Source organism: Mustela nigripes, chromosome 2, assembly GCF_022355385.1.
Source record: "Mustela nigripes isolate SB6536 chromosome 2, MUSNIG.SB6536, whole genome shotgun sequence".
NCBI classification, from domain to species: Eukaryota; Metazoa; Chordata; class Mammalia; order Carnivora; family Mustelidae; genus Mustela; species Mustela nigripes.
The window spans coordinates 66,849,894-66,862,743 of NC_081558.1; the positions used below are offsets into that span (position 1 = coordinate 66,849,894).

General features: G+C 40.3%; 1 protein-coding gene across 3 annotated transcripts in view; it reads left to right on the forward strand.

Moving 5' to 3' along the window:
- The first annotated feature begins 4,117 nt into the window (after positions 1-4,117).
- Positions 4,118-12,850, forward strand: part of FBXL2 (F-box and leucine rich repeat protein 2) — a 149,554-nt gene continuing 140,821 nt past the window's right edge. Inside the window, exon 1 of one of the 3 annotated variants that reach the window (XM_059390637.1) lies at positions 4,118-4,429. In XM_059390637.1, the coding sequence (XP_059246620.1) occupies positions 4,427-4,429 (3 nt within the window). In that variant the 5' untranslated portion in view covers positions 4,118-4,426. The remainder of the gene's footprint in view (positions 4,430-12,850) is intronic. The other 2 variants (XM_059390636.1, XM_059390638.1) reach the window with 2 other exon arrangements.

Here is a 12,850-nt window from a genome sequence, read left to right on the forward strand (position 1 = left end):
AGGGTACTCCTTCAATGTTAACTCAAGTTGACTACAACTCTGCCTTAGCCTTCACTACCTACTTAAGTGGAGTCCAAAGATCAGTTAAAGGTGTAAAACTAGGGTCCTCCCAGGTCTTTTCCGAGTATGTTCTGCCTCCAGGGAATGCACATTGCATTCCAGATCCCCCAGTGTACATGGTAGTCCTTCACTGCTCTGGGTCTCCTAAGACTCTTCCTCCTTAGCTTCCTTATACCCAGGCTTTTGGGCCTGTCTGCTCCTTGCCTCATCCTTCATAGCCTGCCCCAGGCAGCAATGGGTAACCTATGTCTTTAATGCTTCCATCAGATGCTACTCAGAAAGCCACTCTAATCTGAGGCAGGCAAAATAAAGATCGGTCTCTGTGCTGGTCCTTTAAAAAACCACTAGAGAGGTCAAATGCATGACCACAATTTTTAGCATAAGGTCCATATTGCTTTTCCTGGCACCAATATATTGTGCGAGGAATGGGCCATTGTCCACAATGCTGCTTTTGATCTGGGGAATAAAGGATGCTAGGCAGGTAAGCAAAAACCACATAATATCTTCTACCAAAATTCAGTTGCTTGTTTCCTCATTAAGCACTTGCTGGTTGACACAGGTATTTGATTAGGTTCCAAAGTTCCAAAAAACTTTTTTTGGTCTGCTTTTGCTAGCAGAATTCTTTTTTTAAATAAAGTCTTTATGGGGCGCCTGGGTGGCTCAGTGGGTTAAAGCTTCTGCCTTCAGCTCAGGTCATGATCCCGGGGTCCTGGGATTGAGTCCCGCATTGGGCTCTCTGCTCAGCAGGGAGCCTGCTTCCCTTCCTCTCTCTCTCTGCCTATCTCTCTGCCTACTTGTGATCTCTGTCTGTCAAATAAATAAATAATATCTTTAAAAAAAGATTTTATTTACTTACTTATTTGTGAGAGAGAGAGAGAGTGTGTGAGCAAGAATGAGCAAGCAGGAGTACAGGGAGAGGGAGAAGCAGACTCCCCATTGAGCAGACAGCCCAGGACCCCGGGATCATGACCTGACCCAAAGGCAGAGGCCTGGTTGACTGAGTCACCCCAGCACCCCTGCCAGCAGAATTCTTGCTGGGAAGACCAGTTCTTGCAAGGGACCCATTCTTGAAGCTCTCTACTCTACTAATTCCATGTCACTTGTCTTGCAAGTACTTTGGAAAATAGTTTGGTTACTATGTGGTAAATCTAAAGATATACAAAGCAGGAATTCTATTTCTTGTTACTTACCCTAGATCAGTTATTCTCAACTGGGGTAATTTTGCTTCTCCAGTAACATACAGAAATGCCTAGAGACATTTTTTGTTTTCACAACTGAAGCCACGCCACTAAGACTGCTAAACCTCCTACAATAATTCATAGGATAATTCCCTCTCACCCTGTTCCCCCACCATCTGCAACAAAACATTATCTGTCCCTAAATTTCAAAATTGCCAAGAAACCCTCATCTAGAGAAATGAGTACTCACAGGCCCAGAGAAAATGCCCACAACTGCATTGTTTTATAATAGTCCTAAACAGGAAGTGATGCAAGCAACCCAAATGCTCAGCAGTTGAAAGGATATATTCTTGTACATATATTCAATGCAATGCCTTATAGAAATGAAAATTAATGAGCTATAAAAACTATATAAAGAAGAGCAAGAAAATGTTTTTCATAAATATTAAGATAGTTGTCATTGGATGGGGGTTAATATTGGGAAAGGACACATGAACTCTTGAAGGCTTTTGGCAATGTTCTATTTCTTGAACTAGATGGTGTTTATATAGGTGTTCACTTTATAAAAACTGTACATTTATATTTTACTACTTATATGTATATTTCATATTATAATAGATAAAATTTAAAATTACAGTTTTTCGGGATGACTGGGTGGCTCAGTCAGTTAAGCGGCTGCTTTCGGCTCACGTCATGATCCCAACGTCCTGGGATGGAGACCCACATCAGGCTCCTTGCTCTGCAGGGAGCCTGCTTCTCCCTCTGCCTCTGCCTGCCACTCTGCCTGCCTGTACTCTCTCTATCTCTCTGACAAATAAATAAAATCTTAAATAAAAGTAAAATAAAATTACAGTTTTTCTTCTATCACACTCCCTACTTTGACAGATCATATTATTTTTTTAAAGTATTTTATTTATTTATTTGACAAATAGAGACACATAGAGAAAGGGAACATAGCAGGGGTAGTGGGAGAGGGAGAAGCAGGTCTCCCGTGAAGCAGGGAGCCCGATGTGGGCCCCAATCCCAGGACCCTGGGATAATGACCTGAGCCAAAGGCAGACACCCAATGACTGAGCCCCCCAGGTGCCCTGACAGGTCATATTTTTGCTTGTATCTTCAAACTGACCATCCAGTCTGAGAATATATATTTGTTCTTTCAATCAATCATCAATATTGAATATCCACTATAAGCAGAAACTATTCTAAACAGGAGGAACACAGAGAGGGAACAACATAGACATCTTGCATTCCAGGGTGAAGAGACAGGCTATAATTAATATACCAAAAATTGTGAAAGATAATTTTAAGGGGCATTAGGTATTTGAAAACAGGACAGATATAAGAGAGGTTATAAAGACTGTGATGAGAAAGAGTAACCAGGGTGAGATATTTCAGATTGAATGGTCAGTGAAGGCTTCGGTGAAGATGACATTTGAGGAGATAAGTGACCTGTTTCAAACCAGGAAATGGGTAATGTGAAGCTCTAGAGGAAGAATATTCTAAAAAAAAACAAAGGAGTTGTTGCTGAGGCTCTTACGTAGGAAAGTGTCTGACATGTTTGAGGAACCTCAGGAAATAAAGCATGTTTAGTGTGGATTGGATGAGGGAAGAGTGGTAGGAGATGAAATTAGTGCAGGAGGCTAGATCTCCATCAGGGGGAGTTTGGATCTTTTTCCTAAGTGCTATGGGAAGCCACTGAAATGCTGCAGACTGTAGGAGAGAAGACAGGTGGCACGGAGACTAACTTAGGCAAGAGATGATGGTGACTGTGAGGTGGAGATCGTGACAAATGGATAGACTCAGGATTTATTTAAAGATAGAGTCCAGAACATGAGGTATGAGGGAAAGAGAAAATCAAGGATGATTCCTAGGGTTTTTTCCTAAACAGCCAAGGAGAAAGAGGGAACTTTTGCTGAGATGAGGAAGACTGGAGGGTGAGTATGACATTTGAATCCAGGAGCTGAGATGCCCTTCAACAGATGAATGGATAAAGAAGATGTGATTCATATATACAGTGGTAGATGACTCAGCCATCAGAAAGTATGAATACCTACCATTTGCATCCACAGGGATGGAACTGGAGGGGATTGTGCTAAATGAACTAATAAAGCAGAGAAAGTCAATTATCACATGGTTTCACTCATATGTGGAACATAACGAATAGCTTGAAGGACCACAGGGGAAGTGAGGGAAAACTGAATGGGAAGAAATCAGAGGAAACCACGACAAATTCTGGACTCTGGGGAAAACACTGAGGGTTACAGAAGGGAGGAAGGTGGGGGAATGGATAGCCCAGTGATGGGTATTAAGGAGGGCACATGATAAGCACTGGGTGTTATATGCAACTAATGAATCATTGAACACTACATCGCAAACTTATGATGTACTATATGCTGGCCAACTGAACATGAACAACAACAACAGTCTTATTTGGGCTATATTAAAGTTTCAGATACCAGTTAGACATTCAAAGGGAGGTGTCAGATTGGCTGTTGAACATGTCTCCATAGATTTTAATATGCCGGATTTGCGGATATCTAATGTTCCCTTCAACCATATTAAGCACATCCAACAAATTAAGAATTGATTTAATAAATTAGAGTATACATACACAATGCTATTCCATGAATTGGCATGCAAAGATAATTTTTAAAAAGAAGTAGGTTATAAAAGTGTGGACGGTTTGCTTTCACTTTAAAGAATACAATATATTATAATATACATTTCACTGGAAGCCGATAAACTAGGATATAAGCTGTAGTTACCTGTGCTGGGATTTAGTGTGGTTTTATTCTTTCTAATTCTTGCTATCATTAGTTTAAAATGTCTTTAATAATCACGTATTACCTGTGTAATCTGTTTCTTAAATAAGGTAAATCCACAAAGGTCTCTTCCAGCTGGGCAGCCTGAGGCGGGGTTATCTGTCAGGTGAGGGATGTCAAGGTGATCAGGATGATGGTGGTCCAGATGCAGAGGCCCCGCCCAGGAGCAGAGGCAAGGGTCGGAGCGGGGTGTGGGGGCGGTCCAAACGGCACCGCCCTGCACGTCACGTGCTCGACAGCCGCCAATGGCCGTCTCCGAGCCCACCTTGGGAACGGGGCGGGGCGCCCAGCTGGCGTCACCAGGACAACGGGCGTTGCCGGCGCCTTGTGACTTCGGGCTGTGGGCGCGCTCGCTGCTCTTCGGCCATGGTGAGTCTGGGGCCCCATTGGGTTGGGCCGCCCCGCCCTTCCCCGCCCGGGCCGAACCCCCGCGCGGCCCCTGCTCGGTTCCCGCGGGCTGCGCCGGGGTCGCGGAGAGGCCGGGCTGCGGCCTGCGGGACTGCGGGGCAGGGCAGTATAGGACTAGGCGGGCCCGGGGGAGGGGAAGTCCCGGGAGACCCGGAGCGCCCGCCTGCCCCGGGGCGCCAGCGACGCAGCCTTCTCTGCGTTGAAGATCTGGGCCTCCGCCGGGACCCCTGTGACGCTTTTTGGTCCCGGCGAGCCTGGGAAGCCACCCAGAGAGGGTGTGGTTTTTTTTTTTTTTTTTTTTTTTTTTTGAGAAGGGATCTATGTACCGTATATTTGTATTATTTTGTATATTTTGTATATTTGTATATTTTGCAGTCTCTGTGCTACCTGTCTTTTTTGTACGCAATTATATATAAATAATACAATACATAGTAGAGATTTCTTTAAAATTCATCATTGACAGGATTTTTAGCGTGTGGAGGAATTTAAATATGTAATTTTGGATTTTTCCTCCTCCTTTCCAAAAAAATGGGGGTATTAAACTGGAGGTTTTCCTCGTGCACAGCCCCTTACGGGATTTAATTAGTAATTAGTATATTTGTAAGCGTCTTAAATCACTACTTTTTTAAAAAACTTGAGAGCGAGTGGGCATACCACCTGGCCCCCATTAAGCTCGTTTTTAACACTTGACTTGAAGACTCAGCTGAGATGTTGGCTTGACTAGACAGGATTCATGGAATTGCTGACCAAAGGTGTGATTTCTCCGGAGGCCTCCAAAGGGTGTAAAAGAAGAGAGGAGCTGGACTCCGTTGGGGATACGCCTTTGATATAGAATATTTGAGAGGGGTTTGGGGCGGATTTTAAAGAAATGCCTGGCTTTAAGAAACAGTTTTTTTTAAACAATCACTAGTGTAGATTTGCTCTTTATCTACAGTAAAGTGCTAATAAGCTGAGAAGGTGGGGGTTCTCCCCACGTGTCATTTGGCCTGGAGAGAAAAGCTACCATTTGGAACCCTGGCAGACTTTTCTTTTCTTTTCTTTTTTCTGTAACTAGGGGGAGGCATGATTGGGAAGAGAAGGTGGCTGGTCTGTATCTATCATTGGCTCTGAAAAAACAACTGCCAGATGTGTGGCCTTTTGATAGTGGGGGGAAAATTACCCACAAATAACAGAAATGTGGTCTTTGTTTTGAGTATGTTTCTTTTTAATTCTGAATTGCTTTTAAGTGACAAATTAATGGAGCCTCACAAGAGTTTTGGAAAATGAATTTACAAAAATCTGAGTGTTGTAAATATTGCAAAATGTTATATGTTATATATGAGAAAAGCTCTTACAATTATAGCAAAGAGAAAGGAAGAATATTCTGGAATTAAATTTTCACAGGTCTCTGAAGTCTTCTATTCCTCCTGTTGCCCATTTTTCTTTTCTTCTCTCCTTCCATCCTGACCCACAGTCCACCTTGATTCGCAATTGTGCATTTTAGAGTTTTACTTACTTTAAAAGCATTCTACTATACTTGTGTACTAGTGGTTGGTTTGCTAAACTTACAAAATTTTTTTTGCTTTTTGTCTGTTTTTAAGCATTAAGAATTTCATTCATGGAAGGGATTTGATTTTATGATGAACTGATGCCTGGGCCCCAACAAGAGCAGGGAATGATTAGTTGTATAGGATGGGGAATGAGGAAGCTGCCTATGTAATCCCCAGAACTATATTCAAGATCATAACATCACTGTTCATTGAATGCTTGAATCTAAGCATACAACTTTAGCGGTTGATATGAATAACTTTGCACATAAATTTGGAACTCTGCTTAACTATCTCCCAATGAAAATTTCCTCAATTAAGCCACTAATTTCTGTTCTTTAATGACAGCTGGCATTTATTATGTACATTCTAAGTGAGATATTTTTCTAAGCACCTCATGTTTCTTATTTAACCATCACAACAACCCTATGAAGAAGATGCCATTTCCCCATTTTAGAGATGAGGAAATCGAGGTGCAGAAGAGTAACTTGCCCAAGTCACCCAGCTGATAAATTAAGGGAGATTTCAAATCCAGGCAGATTGTTTCAGAACCTGCTTATGTAAACACTAGATTATACTATAATATATAGTGCATCAGTGTTATGTTCCCCCAATATATATGACAGGTATATGTTAGGAAATTTGTTTTCCTATTTGGATTTTAATATTTTTGAGCACTTATCAAACACTTATATTTTGTTATTCCTGGCCCTAAGCTAGATGCTATAGAGCAGGGTAGTCATGCCTAGTCTTCTTTCCTCTTACTTTTCCCTCCCCTTTTTCACAAAGATGAAATGAAGAGCAATTAATAAAGACAGATTGTTGAATTGGGGTTCATACTCATGGCTGTAATAACATTGAAAGTTTCTCCTATCATTTCGCCTTGCTTTCAGGAATTGACACATACTTCTTGTGAATCACAAAGACCAGTGTTTTACATAAAGCCATTTAGAGTTGGAGGATGAATATATTTTAAAAAATAAAATTCTATTGTCTGAGATTTTTCCTGATAGTAATTTTAACATATATTTCAGTTGTATATTCTAAAATGGTTTCCAGAAGACACCAATTTGATTCATATGGATCAGAATATACATTGGGATACCTTTTGTCATATTTTTGCTGTTGCCTAATACTTTAGCTTATAAAGCAGATTTTTTTTTTCTCGGAAGTATAACATTGTATCATTGCTCTTCTCATTTTAACTTGCTCACTTGGACTTTCTAGCTATTTCTGTACTTCTCTTTCTGTGTTTATCTGTGGTTAGGACTTCTCAGAGGTGTTGGGAAGTACAAGGCAGGGGGAGCTTTGCAATAAAATATACCAAGGTATATGGACAGTTTGGTCTCTTGTCACATGGTATAGTTAAGAGAGCTAATAGAATGAGATCTATGTCAAAAGATCATAAAAAGAATACATTTTCCTTCTATTACTAATATTGGTCTCCCTTTGGTCTGCACTGTGCTGGGGATGAAGCACAATTTTTAGAACTGTAACAATAACTTTTTTATAGAGCCCTTTGACATTGTCCAGTTTTAGGCTGATCACTTCACATTTATCTCATTTAATCCTTCCACATCCCTCTGAGATTGGCATTATTCCACATCCCTCTGAGATTAGCATTATTATACCCATTTAACAGACCCAGATTGATGAGATAATTTGTCCAAGGCCATATAGTGAGTGGCAGAGCCTGGATTTGAAGTCAACCAGTATGTCTCTAAAGTCTGGCATCTTAACCATTATACTTTGGCTTCTTTCCAAACTAAAGATTGTTCCCATTGTGTAGCATAACTGTACTTTGCCAAGATTAAGAGTCTTCGGTGTTTTATTGGCTGAGCCAGCAAGCTCTTTTTCATTTTATGACAAACTCTCTCTCTTTTTTTAAGATTATTTACTTATTTGACAGAGAGAGACAGAGTGAGAGAGAGAACACAAGCAGTGGGAGTGGGAGAGGGAGAAACAGGCTTGCCACTTGATCTCAGGACCCTGGTATCATGACCTGAGCCAAAGGCAGATGCTTTAACGACTCAGCCACCCAGGCACCCCAACAGACTCTCTATTACGATGTTGTTTAATGACATCCTGTGGGATTTACTTGGCTACCCTCCTTCCCCTGCCTTAAGAGGGCAGACAACCAAAGCTCAAATATGGCCAGCCGTGGGTTGGGCTACACTTTTACTTTTGCCTTCCCTGCCACATTTTGTGTCTCACCTCTAACCTCTACCTCTACTACTACCACCTTCAGCACGGGGATGGCTATGAGAGGGGTGTAAGAAAGAAGAGGGCAGTTGTTGGAAAAATTTTTGCGGAGTCAGAATTGAGGTTCAAACCCAGCTTTTTGAGTTCTCCGTGCTGCCCCTATAATTGTCTTTCCATTAAAATTTTCTGTTCTGTGGTTTTCTATCCAGCAAATGTTTATTGTGGGCTACTGGGTACCAGTCACTGTTGTAGGCAGTGGGTATCCAACAATGAGACAGGCAAGGCTCTGCCCTCATGGAGCTTACGTTGGGGTGGCAGGAAGACGTAATAAACATACAGATACGGTTGTGAAAGTGCTTTGAAGAAAACTAAAGCTGAGTGAGAGAGAAAGGAAGTTTTAGGGTAGGATGAGAGGAAGGAGGAGTTGCTTTTTATATAGAGTGTAATGGAAGGCCTCTCTGTTAAGATGACATTTGAGCAGAGTCTATCTCATGGGAATGCCTTGGAGATAGGCCATTTTATGAGAGGAACCAAATGCAAAGGTCCTGAGGAGAGATCATCCCAGATGTGTTGGAGGAACTGCAAGGAAATCAGTATGGCTGGAGTGTTGTAAGACAGGGGTACATGGTAGGAGGTAAGATCAAAGTAGTTAGGCCAAATCACATAGGATTTATAAGCCATTTGAAGAACTTTTTCTTTTCCATTTGTGGGAAGGGGGAAGCGATTGGCAGGGTTTAAGAAGAATGACATAATACAACTTTTAAAAGGACCATTCTCTCTGCTCTGTGGAAAATACATTTGGGGTATGAGTGAGGGGGAGGAAGGACAAAAACAGAGGACACTAGATAGACATTATTACAGTAATCCATAGGATTAGTTGATGGATTTGTTGTGAAATAGAGAAGAAAGTCAAGGATGATTTCCATGACTTTATTCTGAGGGATAGGAAGGAGTTGTCATCTACTAAGATGAAGACCAGAGGAGGAGTAAATTTAGGGTATGTATAAAGAAAACAGGAGTTAGTTTGGGACTTGATGAATTTGTGACGCTAATTAGACATGTAAAATCTAAAGACAGTTAGTCTTTCAGAAACTGTGATGGTATATATTTTAAAAACACGGACTTAATTGTATCTTGAAGTACTAGATTTGAAGGAGACTTTTGAGTTTCTCTAGCACAGTCCCTTCAGTTTACAAACTAGAAATACTGAAAGGGTAAATGACTCAGACAAATCGCCTTTTTACTACCTGTTGTGCAGTATAAAGAACTCCTTTGTGCATGCAAAGAACTTCTAGACTTGGAGTCAGGAAATATAAGTTTAAATTACAGTTGTTTCTTTAAGTTTTAAACCTTTTGCAAGTTATTTATCTGCTCCAGGTCTGTTTTCTGTCATCGAAAGGGGTAAGAAAGACTGCTACTTTCTATGAGGATGTCGCAAGTTGCAAAAGTTAGACGTTGTTTCCACTGTAATAATGAGAAAGGTGAAGAAGCTAGGAAATGGTAGTTCTCTAAAAAATCACCAGAGAACTGAGGACACAAAGACATCTAAATAAATTAAAATTCAGAACATAATGAGCCTTCCCAGGAAAAAAGGAGACACATAGATACTTCCATTTATGGTGGGATAGCAGGAGGAAGAAGAATCTTCTACAGACCAGTGAAGAGAAACCAGCCAAACCTTCACTGACTGTGTTTGGGCTGGAGTGACAATTTGGAATTTTGAAGAGCCCCAGCCACAGAGTAAGGCTTCACCCACCTGCCACCCCTTTCCCAGGGGCCTTCACTGAGTTTAAGAATATAGTATGCTGGAGGCTGGGGTCAGGGAAAGAGCTAAGAATGATCCTGAGGTGGGTGGACTCTGTTAAAGAATAGAGGGAGGGCTGGAGAGTTAATACAAATTTCTCTGAGGCACTAGGGACTTTTACCAAGTATAAAGTAGGGTTACCACAAGCTGGGGCACGGCGGGAGAGCTGACAAGTAGCCCTCTGTGACTATCCAGGTTTTCACTGAGAACAAGGCAACACCTCTCAAAAGGTGGAGTCAGAGCACAGGGTAGAGAGAGACAGACAGATCTTAGAGCACAGTGAAGGGTGCTTAGTGCAGAGCAAAGACAGCTCCCCAGCTGGCAGCAAGAATGTAAAATAGGGAAAAATCTCTTGAGTTCAAAAGCAAACAGCTAAGTTGTACAGCTCAAGTTGTACACCACTGCTCAGATCCTGACTTCTCCTGAAGGTTCTCATCTCACCCTAAAATGTTTTTAAGCCATTCTTAAACTGAATCTAATAAATATTAAAAAAAAAAAATCTCAAACCCAGCTCAACTATAGATTAAAAGGATTTAGTTCCCTTTACCTCCTCATCTCTACCTTAACCTAAAGAAGGAGCTGCCCTTTGTGGAGGTAAAATACTGGGTTTTTTAAATTCAAGTATCATTGACATAAAACAATGTTAGTTTCAGATGTATAACATAGTAATTCAGTATTTGTATATACTGAGAAATGATTACCACAGTAGGCACAGTTAATATCCATTTCCATATAAGTTATAAATTTTTTTATCTTGGGACACCTGGGTGGCTCAGTCTGTTGAACATCTGTGTTCAGCTCGGGTCATGATCCCAGGGTCCTGGGATCAAGTCCCACATCGGGCTCCTTGCTGGGCAGGGAGTCGTCTTCTCCCTCTGCCTGCTTCTCCCCCTGCTTGTGTTCTCTCTCTCACAAATAAGTTAATCTTGAAAAAAAATTTTTTTCTTTTGAAGAGAACTTTTAAGATCTACTCTCTTAGCAACTTTCAAATATATGCTGTACAGTATTACTGTAGTCATCATGCCGTACTTACATCCCTGTGACTTATTTATTTTCTTTTTTTTATTTTTAAAAATATTTATTTATTTGACAGAGAGAGAGATACAGTGAGAGAGGGAACACAGGCAGGAGGAGTGGGAGAGGGAGTTTTGTACCTTTTGACCCCTTTCATTCACTTTGCCCCCTTCCCACCCTTAGGAACCACAGTCTGTTCTCTATATCTATCGGGTGTGTGTGTTTTATTTAAATTCCACATATATATGAGATCATAGGGTATTTGTTTTTCTCTATGTGACTTATTTCACTTAGCATAAATAGGATTTATACCCTCCAGATCCATGCTGTTGCAAATGGCAAGATTTCCTCCTTTTTATGGCTGAATAATATTTGTATTATATTGCATAATGGTATTTATTATATTGTATAATACATATATATACACACCACATTTTCTTTATCCATTCATCCATCAGTTGTCACTTAGGTTTTTCCATGTCTTTGCTATTGTAAATAATGCTGCAGTGAACATGGGGGTACAGATATCTTTTCAGGTTGTTTAATTTTCTTCAGATAAATACCCAGAAGTAATACCTGGATCATAGGGTGGTTCTATTTTGAACTTTTTGAGGAACCTCCAGATTGTTTTCTACAGTGGCTGCACCAGTTTACATTCCCACCAAACAGTGTGCAAGATTCCCTTTTCTCCACATCCTTGCCAACACTTGTTACTCCTTGTCTTTTTAATAATAACCATTGTGACAGGTGAGGTGATCTCATTGTGGTTTTAATTTGTATTCCCTAATGATTAATGATGTTGATTGCCTTTGTACAAGTTGGCCATCTGTGTGTCTTCTTTGGAAGAATGTTTGTTTAGATCTGCCCATTTTTTAATTAGATTTTTTGCTACAGTGTTGTATGAGTTCATTGTATATTTTAGCCCTTAACCACTTACCAGATAAAAGATTCTCAAATATTTTCTCCTATACAGTAGGTTCATTTTTGTGATGGTGTCCTTTGGTGTGCAGCAGTTTTTTTTTAATAGTTTGATACAGTTCCACTGTTTACTTTTGCATTTGTTGCCTTTGTTTTTGGTATTAGACGCAACAAACTGTCTCCAAGCTATCATCAAGGAGCTAACTGCCTGTGTTTTCTTGTAGGAGTGTTACGGTTTCAGATCTTACTTTCAAGTCTTTAATTCATTTTTAGTTTTTGTGAAAGGTGTAAGATAGTGGTCCAGATTCATTCTTTTGCATGTGGCTGTCCAGTTTTAGCAACACCACTTATTGAAGAGACTGTTCTGTCACCACTGTATATTCTCTGTTTGTCATAGATTAATTGATCAGGTATGCATGAGTTTGTTTCTAGGCTCTCTAGTCTATCCTGTTGATCTATGTGTTTGTTTTTATGCCAATATCATGCTGTTTTGATTATGCTGTCTTTGTAGTGTAGTTTGAAATCTGGGATTATAATACCTACAACTTTGTTCTTCTTTCTTAAGATTACTTTGGCTCTTTGGAGGCTTTAGTGGTTCCACATTAATTTTGGGATTCTTTGCTCTAGCTCTGTGAAAAGTACTATTGGTATTTTGATAGGTATGGCACTGAATCTGTAGATTGCTTTGGGTAATGTGGACATTTTAAGAATAGTAATTCTTCCAGTCCATGAAGCATGGTATATTTTTCCATTTATTTTTGTCATCTTCAATTTCTTTCACTACTGTCTTACAGTTTTCAGAATACAGGTCTTTAACCTCCTTGGTAAATTTATTCCTAGGTATCTTATTATTTTTGATGTAATCGTAAATGGGATTGTTTTCTTAACTTCCTTTTGTTAGTTTGTTATTAATGTACA